This window comes from Hyperoodon ampullatus (assembly GCF_949752795.1).
Source record: "Hyperoodon ampullatus genome assembly, chromosome: 5".
Taxonomy (NCBI): domain Eukaryota; kingdom Metazoa; phylum Chordata; class Mammalia; order Artiodactyla; family Ziphiidae; genus Hyperoodon; species Hyperoodon ampullatus.
The window spans coordinates 9,293,980-9,315,163 of record NC_136918.1 but is presented as its reverse complement, the minus strand read 5'-3'; the positions used below and the strand labels follow the sequence as shown (position 1 = coordinate 9,315,163).

General features: G+C 36.3%; 1 protein-coding gene across 2 annotated transcripts in view; it reads left to right on the top strand.

Annotated features, from left to right (window-relative positions):
* Positions 1 to 21,184, top strand: part of ATR (ATR checkpoint kinase) — a gene marked incomplete at its 5' end in the record, with an annotated part of 101,431 nt that overhangs the window by 59,861 nt on the left and 20,386 nt on the right. For both annotated transcript variants that reach the window (XM_079705381.1, XM_079705380.1), the window contains 7 exons: positions 873 to 964; positions 3,647 to 3,738; positions 3,975 to 4,152; positions 5,331 to 5,510; positions 5,954 to 6,113; positions 8,040 to 8,219; positions 12,495 to 12,637. In XM_079705381.1, coding sequence (XP_079561507.1) covers positions 873 to 964; positions 3,647 to 3,738; positions 3,975 to 4,152; positions 5,331 to 5,510; positions 5,954 to 6,113; positions 8,040 to 8,219; positions 12,495 to 12,637 — 1,025 coding nt within the window. The remainder of the gene's footprint in view (positions 1 to 872; positions 965 to 3,646; positions 3,739 to 3,974; positions 4,153 to 5,330; positions 5,511 to 5,953; positions 6,114 to 8,039; positions 8,220 to 12,494; positions 12,638 to 21,184) is intronic.

Sequence of the window (21,184 nt, the reverse complement as noted above, 5' to 3'; positions counted from 1 at the left end):
ACTTCCAATACCAAACTTCTGTGACCTTACAAACTCCCAAATAAATGAGATTTACTGTGAAGTATACTTAATTAAACTCTATGTTCCATTACTCTAAAATTGATATAGTTTTAGTTTGCTGTTAAAAGTATAAGACTTGCATCAATTTTTAATAATAATAGTGATTCTCTACAGCCTAAGAAACTTTTTCAGATTACACATGCCCCCATCACCATCTGGGAATCTCTGAAATGGTCCCTTAGAATCACTGGGCTACAGTTGCTAACGGGGGGACGTTGCATATCTCATGTATGTTGGAACAGGTTTAGAATCACTGATTTATAATCTTGGCTTAGATCCTCTCTAATCTCGGGGTATTCCTTTTTGTCATAATTGACATGTTCACTTTCTCAAAAGTTCACTGTGTAGGGCCTTTATTTTTCACAGGCTTGTTTTCAATTTTAAAGAATATTTCACAGTCCTATTTAACTTTTCAGTTACTGAAGCCCAAAATCGATATTAATAATATTGTGATGTTTGAGTTTTAATTTTTATGTGAGAAATAATATGACAAATAATCTTTAAACAAAGTATTAAGGAGTACTTGTTACTTTTATATTTGATCTGAACCAAAAATCAGACTATATCTGGAAAAGATAATAAATGCAATCTGAGATTTTTTGTAGGTTGTCTCCATTAAAAAAAAAAAAATTCAGATGTGTTTAGGACATCGGTAGAGGGCTCTGCCATATAGCCAAGCAAGTCAGTTGTTAAACTAAGAAAGGTAGGCTCAGTAGGTAAATAGCATTTTTTAATGAATATCAGTTAAACACTTTTTGGTTCCTAAGATATATTTGTAACAGTTGCTATTTTAAATACTTTTAAATTTCCAGATCATTCACTATCATGGCGTAGTGAAGTCCATGTTAGGTCTTGGTCAGCTGTCTACTGTAATCACTCAGGTGAATGGAGTGCATGCTAACAGGTAATGTTTTTTAAAAGAATGATTTTCTTTTGTTGTTGGTTTGGAATGGGAAATTTTTAATTAATTAATTGGGTTGAAGTAATGTTTACTAAAGTAATGAAATCTTTTTTGTTTTCATGGTGTTGGAGATAAACACCAAAGAATAACTTTTCCTACTGTCTCTTAAGTCAATCTAGCACTTAACAGCTTATCTTCCATGCAAAGAGTCATCCTTGAATTACATTTGCTTTATGACAGGAACCTGTAAGACTTCACCTACTATTGGTGAAGCTCATATTAGTATTTCCAGAAGATATCTAACCTCTGCCTACATTATCAGCACCAGTTATTTTCTGTGCTGGGGAGAGGGAAACTTTGTGACAGAACTAAGGAATACCGCTCTAGAATGTGTGGGTTGATCTTCTCCTAAAAGACTAGTAAAAATGAAAGCAGCCTTCCTTTCCTAAAGAAAATGGGTTCTTTATAGCAAACCAAACGATACCCCCCAAAAAAGTACTTATATGTGGCAGAGATTAAGACATGCATGGTTCTTCTAGTTTAGAGAATTACTAGAGAGGTTGGTTGTGCTCTTGAAGCTGCCTTGCTCTGCAAGCTAAAAGCCTTACTCCTTAATGTATTTACCAGACCCCAGTTGACTTTTCTGGACAGTGAGATCTGGTCAAAAGAGATGGGATCTTAGTTCGCCAAAGAGCACAGGCCACTGTTTTTAGTTAGTTCACACTGAAAACATCTCTTCTAAGTACAGTTTCTATAAATTCCAAACTGTGATTTTAAAGATCACTGTTCTACAGTGTCTGGGAGTAGAGAAGCTCAGTGTTAGTTGGATGGTTAGTGGATTTACGAAATGATGAAAGAAGCTTTACGGAAGCAAGGAAAGATTCGTTATATGTTTTAGATATGTTTCTCCAGATTAATTGAGAGACCTTGTGAATAAAGGGGTTGCAGAAATTTGGGAAAGTTTGTTTTGGCTCAAGCCGAGGTGTCATGTTTCCTTATGATGCACACTGCACAGTCTTCTCTTTGGATCTGGGATACATAGAGCCTTCTGATTGTTTGATTTGTGAAAAGGCAAGTTTCAATATTCAATGAAGGATACTGTATCGTTGAAGCAAATGGTCATTGAGGGGACGAGTTTTCCTTGGGGAGAATATTTGCATTTAAACAAATATTTCTCCAAAATTATTGACTGTGCTTAACCTACACAATCATTTTTTTAATACATTTATGGAAGTAAGTTCTCACAGCCTGATCCTCATTGCCATTTGGTACTTCTTGGTGTGATATATCCCCTCTGGAGAGCAATTCCTGCTAATTCTACTCAGATTTGTATCCTAAAATTTTGATACTTTGGCATCGAGTGATAAGCTAGTGCAGTTATTCAAAGTTGGACTTTTGAAAATTATATTTCTGTTGTATTTCTTTTAGCTTTGTTCTAAATTGTTCTTGGTGGTATTTAGACATTAGAGAATCTTTGATATTTATGCTACTACTTTAGTTTTTTTAATAAAAATTAATTGACTCATTTGTTATGTTTTCTTTATGTGTTTTTACTACAGAAAGAACAAGGAGGGCTTTTAAGGGCATTGATCCCAGCCTCCCTGAGTCTGTTACCTTATTTATAGTATGTGTACCTTTGGTATTATTAGGTAATTAAATAGAAAAATGTGCCTAGCTGAGGGTTTAGCATATAGCAGGTATTCAAATTATATGATTTAATAAAGAAGAAACATGGGGAAGTATAGCTTCTTCTATACAGTCATGATCTAAACATCACTAGCCATCTTAGTGTCACATAAGTAGGATACTTAGAAAAAATAATTACCTATATAATGCTGCTTTTAAAAACCCCAATTTTAAAGTAACTGAAAATAATTTCAGAATAGTTATGTATTTTAGGTAGCTAATTTTGTATCCTTTGTCATACTATTCACACATAATTTGTAACATTGTTATGCCTTTATTATTGAGTGTCCTATGTACCCCAGTGCTCAACCTACCCCACCAGCTTCTATGTTTTTTGTCTTAAATTTAATTCAAAATACCAAGTTATTAGATTTGCTTACCTCTGAATGCATGTATGTTCAGTTGGCTCTTTTTTCTCCCTGCTCTTTGTTCAAGTTAAGCATGCAGCTCATTTTACAACTGCTCTTTGTAATTATCCAGACATTAATTCTGCTCTAATATATGGCAAATTTGTCCAAAAAAACAGCATTTTTTTTTTTTTTTTTTTTTTTTTTTTTTTTTGTGGTACGCGGGCCTCTCACTGTTGTGGCCTCTCCCGTTGCGGAGCACAGGCTCCGGACGCGCAGGCTCAGCGGCCATGGCTCACGGGCCCAGCCGCTCCGCGGCATGTGGGATCCTCCCAGACCGGGGCACGAACCCGTGTCCCCTGCATCAGCAGGCGGACTCTCAACCTCTGCGCCACCAGGGAAGCCCCAAAAACAGCATTTTTAAATGGCTGTATCAGAAGTAATTATTGAAAAAAATGTTTTGGGGGACTGGAAACATTACAATTTGGGGGATTGTTTTGGATAGAGATAATTATTTTGTACCTACATGCAAAATACAATACAATGAATAGAGCAATAAATAACTACAATAAATAGAGTATCTAAACCATTGAAAAAATCTCTAAATGCCACTTTAAATAAATGTTTAAATGATACGGATTTCTTTTAACAGGTCTGAATGGACAGATGAATTAAACACATACAGAGTGGAAGCAGCTTGGAAATTGTCACAGTGGGATTTGGTAGAAAACTATTTGGCAGCAGGTAAAATTACTTATTAAAATATAAGCAGTTTTAATATGCCATAAATATTTAGACTTAAGTAGCTAAGCAACATTCGTAATTAATCTCTCAGCTTGTTTTATGATTGCCTTGTTTAAGTTCAAAGTGGAATGAAACCATCTGTTCCAGATTTCTTTTGACCATTTTATCAAATGAAATAAAGCTTGTTCTGGGATCCAGCTATCATGGCATGCCTTGACTCTTCATTTGTTTTTCAGATGGGAAATCTACAACATGGAGTGTCAGACTGGGACAGTTATTATTATCAGCTAAAAAAAAAGATATCACAGCTTTTTATGACACACTGAAACTAGTGAGAGCAGAACAAATTGTACCTCTTTCAGCTGCAAGCTTTGAAAGAGGCTCTTACCAACGAGGATATGAATATATTGTGAGGTATTTTGAGGTTTCCATTTTTATATTCCTGGTCTGTAGGTGTCATATGACAGGCTTGGAATTTTGTGCTCGCTAAATAAATGATAGTGGGTTTGGTGTTACGCAGAGCTCACAAAATGGCTCTTTTCATTGTTTTACCTCACAATCACCCTATCTATAGTTTTCTAAAAATATTCTAACATACATCCTTTTAATTAGAGAGGCAATTATGAGACTTCTAAAAAATAGCAAAAATATCTTACATTTGTCTTGTTGTAATGTCATAGTTTATTTTCTATATAACCTAAATAACTAGACGTCTACTCTGCCTGGCACATTGGTGCTCAGTACTTGTTGGTTCCCTTTCCTTTTCTCTTTGAGAAATGCATTTGACATTTCCCACTCCCCCCTCAAATGTAGGTATTACATTACTCACAAGTAATATTAATATTACAAGTAATATTAATTTTTAGAGGTAAGGAAGAAAATGATGGAAAACATTTTAGGTCTGTTAATTTACCTGAAGAAAAGAATAAAACATATGTTGTAATTGAACAACAGTAAATTAAAAAGAAATATATGCTATTTTTAAAATTATATTTTGTATCAGCCCCTTTGGTAACAGCTTAATGAAACCAGAGATTGGACCACTGGGATTAATTCAGTTATGTAGCTATTCAACTGCATGCTTGAACACTGGGTTATAGACATGGGAAAAAGCTAATTTGAACGTATCACAAATGTTTCCATCTGCCTTAGGAAAAAAAAAATTAAAATCGCATTCATTTCACAATTTTTGACTGGCATCTACTATGCCAGGTCCTCTTACAATAGCACCAGCAATATATACAAATATTTACATTGATTTATATTTTCTTTTATCTTTATGCAGGTGGTAAAGTCTGGCTTTCATACATTTGAATTTAGTTTTATATACCCTTCTCCAATTTAATTAGAGGGGTCTAGGGATCATAGCAAAGCACCGACTATTCAAATCAACATAAATTAGTGTTTATACCCAATTTGAAAAGTTATAAATGTTACTGTTTATATACCAAGAATATATATTGGTTAAAGTTCTTCCAAAGAAAACTGCACATTTCATATTCTTCATGGTTAATTTAAAGTACATGCTTTATATGTCAGATTAATATGGCTGACTATGATAACATATTAACATAGGCTCTATCTGTCTTCAGATTGCACATGTTGTGTGAGTTGGAGCATAGCGTCAAACCAGTTTTTCACCAGTCTCCAGGTGACAGTACTCAAGAAGATTCACTAAATTGGGTAGCTCGACTGGAAATGACCCAGAATTCCTACAGAGCAAAGGAGCCCATACTGGCTCTCCGGAGAGCTTTATTAAGCCTCAACAAAAGGTTTTACACACTTTTTTTTTGCATGTCAGTTATTGTGAATTTAGTATTATATTTGCATATTACTTGGGAGTATTTATCTTTCCTAATTTTCTCTCTGAATCTGTATTTTTCTATTGTCAGTTGTCAAGTCTACACTATATAGGTAAAATGAGCCTAGAACTTAAAAATTACTTTTATGTGCAATATATCATTTTTTTAATGTTGAAAATGTATCTGGGGGAGGTACAGATATAAGTCAATAGTAAGGTCTTCATAGGCTTGTAATTGATAACAATGGAGAACTCTAAGAAAATTAAAATTAGTTTTTTAACAAATAAATATTCTTTGATTCCTTTGAAAAGATATATTGAGAAGGTTCCATGTTGGGAAGAGATATTTTAATTAAGCTGTTGGATATGCTTAAAAATGCTCTTTCCCCCCCCCGTTTTGTCACATTCCTTTAGACCAGATTACAAAGAAATGGTTGGAGAATGCTGGCTACAGAGTGCCAGAGTAGCTCGAAAGGCTGGTCACCACCAGACAGCCTACAATGCTCTCCTTAATGCTGGAGAATCACGACTTGCTGAACTGTATGTGGAAAGGGCAAAGTGGCTGTGGTCCAAGGTAATGGCCAAGGGGGTGTCATCGTACATACTTCCATCATAGGTACTTCCTACAAAGGCATGACAGAGATTAGATCCCTAATCTAAATTCAGAACCTTCTTTTTCTGTCACCTTTCTGCATCATTTATCTACCATCATCTGGAATAAACTTCCTTCTATCCTGAAGTCCCCAAATATTTTCCCATTTCAAGACTGAAAGTGCAGTTCTTTCTGTTTTCATCTGTCTTCCGTTTTTTTCTTGAGGGAAATGACCAATTTTTACTTTGTTTTTACCTTCTATATATATATTATACATGAGTGCACTCAAGAAATGTTTAGGTGAACATAACACTGTCCTTATTACATTCTTGGCAGATGATTAGTTTTGTGTAGACTTGCCACTGTTGCTGTAAAGATCCACTTCTAATCTAGCCTGTCAGAAAGGGCTTAGCTTCAGAACAAACGTCCTCAGCAATCCTCAGATTAAAGCTACAGTTATAAGAAGGGGGCTTTTAAAATATACAAACTCCCTGAAAAGCTCATGCCGCAGATTTAAAGGACTCTTACTTTCATATCTCCTCATGCTTGCCACCAGTCTAGAATTAGTAGTAGACATAGCATGTTCTGAAATTGACGGTTAGCAACTATAGTTGGTGCCATCTGTGATTAAACCAACTTTTATGGTGGCTAAGAAAGGACAGGGGAGATGTTTCCTGGATGGGAGATGAAAGTAATAATTCAGCCTGCATTAGTCACATCATTTTCAGAGCTAGTGCTAGAACATGTATGTATTGTAGTACCTTAAATTCAGTATGCTCAAAATGCAATTCATCATGTAAAATTCACTGTTTCTCCTCCCATATTCCTTATTTTTCTGAGTAGAACTCTATCACATCCTCTCATTTATGACAGTAATCTGGGCATCATCTTGAACTTCTTCCTCTCCCTCACTTTCCACATCAAGTTGGAGACTAAATTGACCTTAGAAATATCTTTTGAATCCTCTCCCTCTTATTTATCTTTGCTGCTTTCCTTCATGCCCTTAGCATTTACACCCTCTGGCAATATTAACAGTTTTTTTTGAGGTCTCACCATTTCTTGGTGTTCATTACTGCGGTCTGTCATCTTTCTAAAATGCACACTGAATCATGTCACTCCCCCAGTTAAAATCCTTTGAAGTATTCTTCATGGCTTTAGGATTAAGTCAGAACTTTAGAAAGTACACAAGACCCTTTCTCATCGAGTCTCAGCCTACCTCTTCAGGTTCGGTTGTCACAAACCCTTTAGTATTCACAAACCCTTTGTCTCACAAACCCTTTAATCTTCAGCTAAAACCAGACTACTTGCCTCTTTCTCAACTAAAATTATTATTCCTTCTACCAAGAGGGTCCTTCACTGAATTCTTTGCCAGGAAAATTTTTACTCATTTTTTAAGACCTAATTTAGATTTTCCTCATGTGATTACTTTGCCTGACCACTGCTCAACTCCATTTTTTTCCTATATCTTCAGGTAGATTTAGCAGACTGTCTTCTCTTTCCTACATAATATGCATGTATATTCTTCTGTTAATAACACTCAGCACATTGTGTTGTTGTTTTATAGTTTATTTCCTCACTTGGCTGTGAACTTTTTTAAGCCAGAGATTTTGTCATATTTATGTTTGTTTATCCCTAATCATCTACATATATCTTCAGTTCCCTGCACTTTGACTGACTGTAAAAAACAAGTGAATGAATGAATACAGGAGTTCTATAGGAAATGAAGCAATGATTCCTTTTTAGGATTTTACTTTCATAGGAGGAAAATGAGAGATGAACATGAAATTACAAATAGATTTATACATAAAATATCTTATGAACTTTAAATTCTAACAATTTTATTTGCTTTTCAGAAAATGGAAATATGTTCTTAAATTAAAAGGCTTGTTGTTGCCTTTTTTCTTTCAGGGTGATGTTCACCAGGCACTAATTGTTCTTCAGAAGGGTGTTGAGTTATGTTTTCCTGAAAATAAAGCCCCAACCGAAAGTAAGAACATGTTAATCCATGGACGAGCTATGCTACTAGTGGGCCGTTTTATGGAAGAAACAGCTAACTTTGAAAGCAATGCAGTTATGAAAAAATATAAGGTAAGTGAATGTATAATGCAATTTCAGTTAGAAACTCACTTTTTTTGTTGTTTTTGAAAATAGATAAAATTATTTTAAGGTCCATATGGGAAGAGCACATGTATAAAAATAGCCAGGAAGCTTTTTTGACTTTTTAGTGAATATATAACATAAGTATATAGTTGGAAGAATTATCACAAAATAAATTTAGTCATGAAACCGCCACCCATGTCAAGAAGTAGAATGTTCTTAAGGCTCTAGAACTCACCCTTTCATCCTCCTTCCCAAAGTTAACCACAGCCTGGCCTTAAAATTTTTGAACAAACACAGTATATACCTTCCTTACTATGTATTAAGCCTTACATAGATGGTGTTAGAAAAGAGATACTTCTCAGTAACCCATGGGTCAAAGAAAAAATGGCAATGGAAATTGAAAACTACTTTGAACTGAATGATAATAAAAATATGACATAGCAAAACTTGGATTCGGCTAAAGCCATTCTTACAGGGAATTTGAAATATTATTTACATATGTTAGAAGAAAATAAAGGCTCAAAATTAATAAGCTAAGAATCCATCTCAAGGAGTTAGAAAAGGAACTGAAAAAATTTTTAAACATAGAATACAGAAGATACAAAATAATAAAATAAGAGTGGATGGCTAGAATTGTGAAGCAGACTAACCAGGAAAGAGGAGTTAGACAAAAAGTTGTAGATCTGCATTAGAATCACCACTGAGTCTTTGACTGAATACCACAATACACATGCATAACTCAAAATTCTATGAGGCCCAGCTGGAAACAGCCGCTAAGGAAAGAACAATCATGGGGGAACTATAAGAAGAACAATTTCCAGAAGGCAAATAGGCCCACTGATAGAAATCAACAATGTCAATCTTTTGGGTTATAGAGCAGAAAAGAGTGGAGTGTGACAAGTATATTTTAGAGGGGCAAACTGAGAATAACCAGGAGGTGTTTCAAGACTTATTATAAAGGTATAGAAATTAAGGTGATGTTGTGTTCATGTAAGGCTAGGCAAATAACCAAAAGAACAGAAGAGAGAACCCAGAAACAGATTCTAGGTGGTATTGTAGAGTTGTGAGAATAATCTTTTCCATAAACATTGTTGTGTTATTTGGATAGCTTATGGGAGGAGAAATCAAACTTGATCCCTTCTTTACAACATAAACAAAAATAAACTTCAGGTAGATTGTAGATCTAAATGTGAAAGGCAAAATAATAAAGGTCCCAAAATAGAATATAGGAGAGTATCTTCAAACCTAGAGGTAGCTCAGGACATCTTAAACAGATCAAAAACAATAACTATAAAAGAAACGATTAATAAATTTGACTAACTTAAAATTATGAATTTCTGTTCATCAAAAGATACCATTGAGAATGTAAAGGCAAGAAAGATGGGAGGTGGGTGGGGGGGAATAGATGAAGGGGATTAAGAGGTATAAACTTTCTGTTATATAATAAATAAGTCATGGAGACATACAGCATAAAGAATATGGTCAATAATATTGTAATAACTTTGTATGGGGACAGGTGGTTACTAGACTTATCATGGTGATCATTTTATAGTGTATGCAAATGTCAAATCATTATGTAGTACACCTGAAACTAACATGATATTGTACGTCAGCTTTTATTTTTTACTTAAAAAATAAAAATATATATTTATTAATAAATATTTTTTAAAAGAATATAAAGGTAAGCAATAGATTACAAGATATTTGCAATACATAAATGGTGAGGCTTATATCCAGAATATAAGAAGAACTCTTAAAAGTCAATAAGGAAAATACAGACAACTCAGTTTTAAAATTGAATAGAAGACTTAACAGAAGGATATATATAAATGACCCGAAAAAAGAAAAAAGAAAATATGTTCACTGTAGTAGACAGGAATAGATGCAAATTTTAAAAGTATTATGATGAAACTAATACAATATTATAAATCAACTGCTGTTCAGTTTAAGGAAAAGTATTATGAGCTAACACTATATACCTACAAGAGTGGTTAAAATTTAAAAGATTGATATTTTCAAGTGTTAGCAAGGCTATAGAGCATTTAGACGCTCATACAGTGCTGCTGGAAGTATAAGTTATTACAATCATTTTGGAAAAGAGTTTGGTGTTTTCTCCTAAAGGTGATAATACTGTGACAGCCACTTTACCAATGCTCAACATGTCTCCATAGAACATGTACAAAAATGTTTATACCAACGTTATTTGTAGATTTTAACCTGGAAGTAGAAATGTCAATCAATTATAGAATGGATAAACGAATTATAACATATCCCTATAATGGAATACTGTATGTATAGCAGTGAAAACCAACAAACCAAAGTTACATCCAACAACTTGAATGGTTCTCCCAAACTTAATGTTGAAGGAAAAAAGTCATATGAAAAAATCACACATGTAGTATGATTCCATTTATATAAAGTTCAGAAATGAGCAAAACAAAACTATTGTATCAGAAATGGAGACAGTGGTTGTTTTTAGTCCATTTGCACTGCTATAACAAACATACCGTATACTGGGTGGCTTAAGCACCATTTATTTCTCACAGTTCTGGAGGCTGGGAAGTCCAGAATTAAGGTGCTAGCAGATTCAGTCTGGTGAGGCCCTGTTTACATAGACAGCCATCTTCTCCTTATAACCTCACATGGCAGAAGAGGCAAGGGAGGTCCCTGGGGCCTCTTTTATAAGGGCACCAATCTTATTCATGAGGGTTCCACACTTGTGACCTAATCACTTCCCAAAGGCCGCACCTCCACATACCATCACATTGGGGATTAGGCTTCAACATATGAATTGGGCACGGGGGGAGGGGGGACAGCACACAAATATTTAATCTGTAGTAGTGATTATTTGGGAGGAAAACAAAGGGAGTAGTGTTTGGGAGGGCGAAGGGGGAGGCCCGTGTTGCTGGAGTTCTTATATAGGTGTGATCACTTTGTGATAATGAGCAAGCTTTGCATATAAGATTTATCTTTCTGTATGTCAATTTTATTTTCCAAACTAAAATTTTAACTTAAACCAGGAAGGAAGGAGAGAGGGAGGGAGGAGGAAAGGAAAGTAAGGGAGATAGAAAGATGATGAAACCAGATTGAAAATATCTTTTTAGAAGCAATCTTAATTAGCATTTTCCTTCATTCCCTTTGCTTCTCCTGTGACTAGATGGGAAAAGCACACTGGGAGCCTCGTCCCAGTGGCCGGTTTTAGGCACATGAATCCAGCATCTGTTCCGTACATCTAATCATGTCATTCTGTCCTCTATCCACAAGCAGGTTTGTATCTGTAAGGTTTTAGGATTAGATTTGGAGGAAACTTAAGATCTCATTTTAAGGTTCCTGGTCTAAACTGTGTTCTCAAATTTGCTTGAATTAAGAATCGAGCTTTATTAAAAATTTTTTTTTTTACTCAGCTGTTCTATGTATTTTCCATCACATTTCAAATAATATAATTAAAAATTAATAAAGCACACACAATATACAAATATAAGGGAAAGGGAGAGGAAATGACAAAGGTGACTGAGTAGGAGTGGCCAGAAAGGTAGGAGAAAACTTGGAAGATCGTGGCCTCACAGAAGCAAAAGGAAGAAAGTGATTCAAAGAAGAGATGCCACGGACAACAGAAACATGCTGAAGAGAGGTCACTCACGTGAGATCAGAATTGGAAAGTATGTCTGTTTAAGTTGCTACTTTAGTGGAGTGGTGTCTACTGAACCAAAAAGAAATGGTTTGAGGAATGACGGTGAGTTGGAGAATTCTTTTCAGAAGCCTGATTATGAAGGAGTTGAGAGAGAAGGCAATAACTTGTAGATCTTAGAGAAAAATAAGATATGTGATTTCTTTTTTAAACCATATTTGAATGCCTTTAAAGTCTTGTCCTCTTCAGAGATTTGATATTCTTCTTTCTCTGAGGTTTTTCTTTAAAACAATAAAAATATACCTGTACACACATACATGAAATGCCTTAATCCATCTGAAAATTATTTTGATGTATCATATAAAGTGGCAATGTAAGTGGAGTGTTTTTCCCTATATAGCAAATTAGCATGACATGTTGATCGGCGGGCAACCCACCAGAACCCACCAGCTATCCTGAGAAAACCTTTGTAAGAAAGTAGCTATTCCTTATTTACACCAGAGTCAGTCTGCCTTTGACTTTGCTCTGCCAAGATGTTGGTCTCATAATTTTGATCCCTAATTATCTATTTATACTTTACTTCCCATCATAGTGGGGGGTTTTATTAAGTGGATATTCTCTGTTATCTTTTACAGGATGTGACATTGTTCCTGCCAGAGTGGGAGGATGGGCATTTCTACCTTGCCAAGTACTATGACAAATTGATGCCCATGGTCACAGACAACAAAATGGAGAAGCAGGGTGATCTCATTCGGTATATAGTCCTTCACTTTGGAAGGTGAGAGTGAGAACTGCATGTTTGCTGATTAAATATATCAAGGTGACTCTGTTGATATTGAACTACTATCACAGATCTTAGCATATGTAGGATGTTTTCTGCTTTATGATTATCACCTTAGATGAGATATAAATTTTTTCTTTGTACAATTTTTCCTTCCCTTTAAATAATAACTATTTTAATGGAATAAGTAATATATGCATTTTTTAAAATTCAGTAGTACCAAGAATATACAATGAAAATTGTGTCCTTCCAATTCTGGACCCTCATCCTCTGAGTCCCCTTCCCTAGAATTCCAGAAGACCCTAAATCTAGTACATTTAATGGTTGTATTTAATTGCCTGTGGAATGTTTCCTTCCAGCCCATTCTCTAAGAAGTAGTATATATAAAAATGGTTTTGACATTAGACTTGTAGAAAGAGCTTATCGCTTAAACTAGGTAACAGGTAAAATGTAACTTAATTTCGTATATTAGTGTATTATAGTCAAATAGTATATTGTCTCATGCCTGCTGTTTATATTATCACAAATTATTAATTCCTAAGAAGTAATAATAACGTTCCACTCATTTTCTTGTCATACTCATGGACCATTGCTTGAATGAATAACTTACTTCATAGTAATAAATTTGTTTAAAGTTGCCTATTATCAGGTATTTTGACTTCTCAGTTCAATATTTTCAGGAATCAAAGCAATATATTTTTGTTCATCAGCAGTGTTAGGATTGCAAGATTTGGCCAAGCCTTTCTTCCCAAAATGGAATTCAATTTTTGTTTGCTTGCTTTGTTTTTTTGTTTGTTTGTTTTTTGGCCATGCTATATGGCTTGTGGGATCTCAATTCCCCAACCAGGGATTGAACCTGGGCCACGGCAGTGAAAGCCTGGAATCCTAACCTTGTAGGCCACCAGGGAGCTCCCTGGAATTCAAGTTTTATAAAATCCAAACCTAATTTAATTTATTATTGATTATTAATGACTTGTTATTGAGGAAGAATTCCTGGCATATTGGCATTTTGAAATGGAAGCATAAGCAGAGGACAGTTATTAAATTCATTTTTCTTTTCTAAAATGAGTAATACCTCTCATTTGCTCTTTAGTCTTCACATATATCATATGCATGGTATACAGAATTTATTTAATACATTTCTTCTAAAACGAGTTATTTGGAGTCCTTGATATGTGTAAAACTATTAGGTATAGTGTGAGATTTTTAAAAGTACAGTTTAAGAAAGTAAGACTATTTTAGAATATATTTTATCCATAGTAGTTAAAATAAAACATATGGATGCTTAAAGGAGTAAATAAGCTCAGCTGTCGATACTTTTCCCCTGAGTCATTGAATTACTGTGTTATTGCTAATTAAGCATTAGTGTTTGCCCTCACGGAGCTACAGTCCAATTGGGTAGAGAAACCTTAGCACACAAAATATTTAAATAATGGTACATAGTAGAATGTGATCAAATATCAAAATAAGTGGTATAAATATTAGAAATATCTTTTTGATATTCACAAGATACCAAAAATGAACCAAACAAGTCCAGGAGTCATGGATTTGGGGCAAATCTGAAGTCAAAACTCAAACCACTGGCTTCATGATATCAAAAGTATCTCTTTGGGCTTCCCTGGTGGCGCAATGGTTGAGAGTCCGCCTGCCGATGCAGGGGACATGGGTTCATGCCCCGGTCCGGGAAGATCCCACATGCTGCGGAGCGGCTGGGCCCGTGAGCCATGGCCTCTGAGCCTGCGTGTCCGGAGCCTGTGCTCTGCAACGGGAGAGGCCACAATAGTGAGAGGCCCGCGTATCGCAAAAAAAAAAAAAAAAAAAAAGTATCTCTTTGCACTGCATTGCCAGAGAAGTTTGGTAGGCTTCGTAAAGGAGGTAGGATTTAAAAGGTAATTAAATTCAAGAAAGAGAGGACATTACAGGCATATCTCATTTTAGTGAGCTTCACAGATACTGTGTTTTTTACAAATTGAAGTTTTGTGGCAACCCTGTGTTGAACAAGTCTATCAGTTCCATTTTTCCAACAACATTTATTCACTTCAGGTCTCTGTATACTCACATTTTGCTAATTCTTGCAATATTTCAAACTTTTTCATTATTATTGTGTTTGTTATGGTGATCTATGGTCAGTGATCTTTGATGTTAACTATTGTAATCGTTCTGGGGCACCATGAACTGCACCTATACAAGACAGCGAACTTATTCCATAAATGCTGTGTGTGTTCTGACTGCTCCACCAACTGGCCATTCCACCATCTCTTTTCTTCTCCTTGGGCCTCCCTATTCCCTGAGACCAATATTGAAGTTAAGCCGATCAATAACCCTACAATGGTCTCTAAGTGTTCAAGTGAAAGGAAGAGTCACACATCTCTCACTTTAAATCAGAAGCTAGAGATGATTAAGCTTAGTGAGGAAGCCATGTCAAAAGCTGAGACAGGCCAAAAGCTAGGCCTCTTGTGCCAAAGAGTTAACCAAGTTGTGAAAGTTGTGCAAAGGAAAAGTTCTTGAAGGAAATTAAAAGTGCTACTCCAGTGAACACATGAATAATAAGAAAGTGAAACAGCTTTATTGCTGATATGGAGAAAATTTTAGTAGTTTACAGAGATCAAATTGGACACCATATTTCCAGAGCCTAATCCAGAGCAAGGCCCTACCTTGCCTCAATTCTAAGAAGGCTGAAAGAGGTGAAAAAGCTGCAGAAGAAAAGTCTGAAGCTAGCAGACATTGGTTCATGAGGTTTAGGGAAAGAAACCGTCTCCATAACAGAAAAGTGCAAGGTGAAGCAACAAATGCTGATGTAGAAGCTGCAGCAAGTTATCCAGAAGATCTAGCTAAGATCATTAATGGTGGCTACACTAAACAACAGAATTTCGATGTAGACAAAACAGCCTTATATTGGAAGAAGATGCCATCTTTCATAGCTAGAGGAGAAGTCAATGCCTGGCTTCAAAGCTTCAAAGGACAGGCTGACTCTCTTATTAGGGGCTAATGCAGCTAGTGACTTTAAGTTGAAGCCAGTGCTAACTTACTACTCTGAAAATCCTAGAGCCCTAAGATTTATGCTAAGTCTATTTTGCCTGTGCTCTGTAAATGGAACCACAAAGCCTGGATGACACCACATCTGTTTACAACATGTTTTACTACATATTTTAAGCCCACGGTTGAGATCTACTGCTCAGAAACAAAGATTCCTTTCAAAATGTCAGTACTCATTGACAATGCACTTGGTCACCCAAGAACTCTGATAGAGATGTATAGTGAGATTAATGTTGTTTTCATGCCTGCTAACACAGCATCCATTCTGCAGCCCATAAATCAAGGAGCAATTTCAATTTTCAAGTTTTATTGTTTAAGAAATACATTTTGTGATTGGAGTGACATCAGCAATATGGCAGAGTGAAAAGCTACCTTTGTCTCACCCCATCAATCTACAACCAGTAAAACACCCACAGTACAACAAAGGTACTTCCGCTCAACACACCAGCACACTGGAGAATCCACATATTGGTACATCTAAAGGTGGGTGGACTGAAACACATAGAGGAGGTGAAAGCAAGGGAACAGCAGAGGTGGTGCCTGCAAAACCCAGCCCTCCAGCCACAGCAACTGAGTCTGCAGCCCCAGAGAACCCAACAGTGGCAGAGGAGGGAGGTACACATGATTCTAGCCTCCTGGCCCCAGCAGCTCCTGTGGCCACGGGTAACTGGGAAACAGTGGCAGTGGGGCCTGAGACCCTGTCCCTCCAGCCACTGAGGTGCCAACAACTCTAGGTCCACTGTGGCAGAGCCCCACGAACCTTACAATACCAGACGCAGCAGAGGCACCCAAGCAACCTCAGCTTGCCTCCCAACTCTCCTCATTCCCCTCCCCCCATGGCAGTGGAGCCTGCAATTCATGGGATCCCAGATGAGATGGCAGAGCCTACCTACCATCTAGATGCACCAAGCAGCAACACCAGTGACAGTGGGAGAAGGAAGGTGTCATCGACTCCAGAGGCACAAGGTGTGATAATGAGGGCAGGGAGTCACACCTCTAACAGGGGAGGTGGAAGGTGGAAAGGGCAGACTCAAATAGAGCCAGAGGCGCCTCAGGTAAAAGAAACCAAAAACCTATGCTATAGTGCCACCTACTGGAAAACAAAAGAAAGGCCTCTAATCTCTAACCTGTCCCTACTTCAGATGTACCGGCAGAAGAACAACTCATCTAGCACCATGAAGAACCACAGTGACAGTACCACAAAAAGCAAATGATGATTTTCCAGAAACCAAGCTTAAAGACGCAGAATATTACGATTTGATAGAGAATTCAATATAGCTGTCGTGAAGAAACCCAGTGAGCTGCAAGAAAACTTAGAAAGGCAGTTCAGTGAGCTCAGGAATAAAATTAATGAACAGAAGGAGTACTTAACTAAAAGAGTGAAACTCTAAAAAAGAACCAAACAGAAATTCTTGAGCTGAAGACCTCAATAAATGAGATGAAGAGTGCATTTAAAAGCATTGGAAATAGAGCAGACCATATGGAAGAGAGAATTAGCAAGCTTGAAATGGTACAAGTAGGACAGGAAAGAGAAGATATTTTAAAAATGAGGAAGTTCTAGAGAGCTATCCAACTCTTTTAGGAAGGGCAACGTTAAGGTAATGAGTATCCCAGACGAGAAGAGAGGGAGAAGGGAGCAAAGCATTTATTTAAATAATAGCTGAGAACTTCCCAAACCTGGAGAAGAAACTGGGTATACAAGTTCATGAAGCCAAGAGAACACCTAATTACCTTCTCTAAGACAGATTGTATTAAAATTGTCAAAAGTCAATGACAAAGAAAGAATGTTAAAGGCAGCTAAGGAAAAAGGGATGGTAACCCACAAAGCTACCTCATTGGGCCATCAGATTTCTCAGCAGAAACTCTACAGACCAGGAGGAAGTGGTGTGACATTCTCAAAATACTGAAAGGTAAAAGTCATCAGTCGAGAATACTCTATCCAGCAAAGTTATCATTCAGATATGAAGGAGAAATAAAGACTTTCCCAGACAACCAAAAGCCAAGAGAGTTAATCAACATTAGACCAGCCTTACAAGAAATGTTGAAATGAGCTTTTCTACCAGAAACAAAACGGCAAAAAGTACACAAAACTTTGAGTAAGGCGATAAGTAGACAGAATCAAAAGTTGCAAGTCTTTATCACAACAGGTTTTTAAACACTTTGTTATAGCATAAAGGTTAAAGGGGGAAAATGATGAAAAAAACAAATATAGCTGCTTCAATTCAGTAACAAACTCACGACATAAAAAAGGATAATTTGAGACAACAAAAATATAAAAGGGGAAGAGGAAAAGGATGGAACCTACATAGGTAAATGAAGATAAGATCCTATCAACAGAAAAAGGACTATTTTATCTATGAGAGGTTTCATACAAACCCCATGGCAACCACAAAACATAAATCTAGAGTAGAGGCATGAAACATAAAAAAAGAGGAAACTATGAAAAACAGAAGACCTCCAAACCAAAATGGCAGACAGAAACACAAGGAAAAAACAAAACAAAACAAAACAATGGATATATAGAGCAACCAGAAAACAAAAGCTAAACTGGCAGTGCTAAGTCCTCATCTGTCACCTAAAATGTAAATAGATTGAATTCACCAACCAAAAGACACAAAGTGGTTGGATGGGTTAAAAAAACAAGACCCAACTGTATGCTGCCTCCAGGAGCTCAGCTCTAAAGACAAACATAGGCTCAAAGTGAAGGAATTACCAAGAAAATGGAAATTAACAGCAAGACAGTAATAGTCGGGGACTTTAACATCCCACTTGTGTCAGTGGATAGATCATCCGGAGAGAAATTCAAGGAAACAGCAGAACCAGATGGATTTGATATATCTATACAGAACATTACATTCAAATGCAGCAGAATACATATTCTTCTCAAGTGCACATGGAACTTTCTAAAGAACAAATCTCAATAAATTTAAAAAGATTGAAATCATATCAAGCATCTTTCCCAATCACAATGGTATGAAACTAGAAGTCAACTACAAGAAGAAAGGTAGAAAAATGACACGTATATGGAGACTGGACAGCATGCTACTGAAGAGCTATTGGATCAACAAAGAAATCAAAGAAAAAATTAAAAGTTACCTGAAGACAAATGAAAATGAAAATATGACATACCAAAAAAATCTATGGGATGCAGCAAAAGCAGTACTAAGAGGGAACTTTATAGCAATACAGGCCTACCTCAAGAAACAAGAAAAATCTCAAACAATCTAACCTTACACCTAAAGGAAATAGAAAAAGAAGAACAAACGATGCACAAAGTCCATAGAAGGAAGGAAATAATAACAATCAGAGTGGAAATAAATGAAATAGAGACTAGAAAGACAGTAGACAAGATCAGTGAAAATAAGAGCTGGATCTCTAAAAAGATAAACAAAATTGACAAACCTTTATCTAGACTCACGAAGAAAAAAAGAGAGAAGGGTCTGATAAATAAAATCAGAAATAAAAGAGGAGAAATAACAACGGATACCACAGAAAAACAAAGGATTGTAAGAGAATATTATGAACAAATTGGACAACCTAGAAGAAATGGACAAATTCTTAGAAGCATACACCCATCCAAGACTGAATCATGAAGAAATAGAAGGACCAGACAGCTTCACAGTGCATTCTACCAAACATTCAAAGAAGATTTAATGCTCAAAGTCTGCCAAAAAATTGAAGAGGAAGGAACGCTTCCTAACTCATTTTATGAGGCCAACATCACCCTGATACCAAAACCAGACAAAGATAACACACAAAAAAGAAAATTATAGGCCAATATCTCTGATGAACATAGACACCAAAATCCTCAATAAAATATTAGCAAACCAGCTGCTACAATGTATTAAAAGGATCATACACCATGATCAGTGGGATTTATTCCAGGGATGTAGGGATGATTCAACATACACAAATCAAACAACATGGTACACCACATTAACAAAATGAAGGATAAAAACCATATGATCATCTCAATAGATGTAGAAAAAGCATTTGAGAAGATTCAATATCCATTTTTGATAAAAAGTGTCAATAAAATGGGTATAGTAGAAACATACCACAAATTAGTAAAGACCACGTATGTCAAACCCACAGCTAACATCATAGTCAACCATGAAAAACTGAAAGCTATCCCTTTAAAATCAGGAACAAGACAAGGATGCCCCCTCTCACCACTCTTATTCAACATAGTATTGGAAGCCGTAGTCAGAGCAAATAGGCAAGAAAAAGAAATAAAAGGCATCTAAATTGTAAAGGAAGAAGTAAAATTGTCACTATTTGTGGATGATGTGATTTTTTATATAGAAAAGCCTAAAGAATACACTAAAAAACTATTAGAAATAATAAACAAATACAGTAAAGTTGCAGGATACAAAATCAGTATACAAAAATCTGTTGCATTTCTATTATACATGCTAGCAGTGAGCTAGCAGAAAGAGAAATTAATAAAACAATCCCATTTACAATTGCAGTAATAAGAATAAAATACCTAGCAGTGAATTTAACCAAGGAGATGAAAGACCTGTACACTGAAAACTATAAGACATTGCTGAAAGAAATTGAAAAAGACACAAATAAATGGAAAGATATTCCATGCTCATGGACTGGAATAATTAACATTGTTAAAATGCCCATACCTAAAGCAACCTACAGATTCAATGCAATTCCTATCAAAATCCCAAGGACATTTTTCACAGAAATACAACAAAAAAATCTAAAACTTATATGTAACCACAAAGGACCCCAAATAGGCAAAGCAAACCTAAGAAAAAAGAACAGGGGGCTACTCTGGTGGCGCAGTGGTTGAGAGTCCACCTGCCGATGCAGGGGATGCGGGTTCGTGCCCCGGTCCGGGAAGATCCCACATGCCGCGGAGCGGCTGGGCCCATGAGCCATGGCCGCTGAGCCTGCGCGTCCGGAGCCTGTGCTCCGCGGCGGGAGGGGCCACGGCAGTGAGACGCCCGCGTACCGCAAAAAAAAAAAAAAAGAACAAAGCTGGAGGTATCACATGCCCTGATTTCAAACTATATTACAAAGCTGTGGTAATCAAAATAGCATGGTACTGGCAGAAAATAGATACATAGATCAGTGGAACATAATTGAGAGCCCAGCAAAACACCCAGGCTTCTATGGACAACTAATATTCAACGAAGCAGCAAAGAATATACAATGGAGAAAGGGTAGTCTCTTCAATAAATGATGTTAGGAAACTGGACATCCACGTGCAAAAAAAAAAATGAAACTAGACCACTATCTCATACCATACACAAAAATCAACTCAAAATGGATTAAAGACTTGAATGTAAGACCTGAAACCACAAACCTCCAAGAAGAAAACCTAGGCAGTACAGTCTTTGACATCCACCTCAGTAATATCCCTCTGGATATGACTCCTTAGGCAAGGGAAACCAAAGCAAAAATAAACACATGGGACTACATCAAACTAAAACATTTCTGCACAACAAATGAAACCATCAACAAAATGAAAAGACAGCCTACCAAATAGGA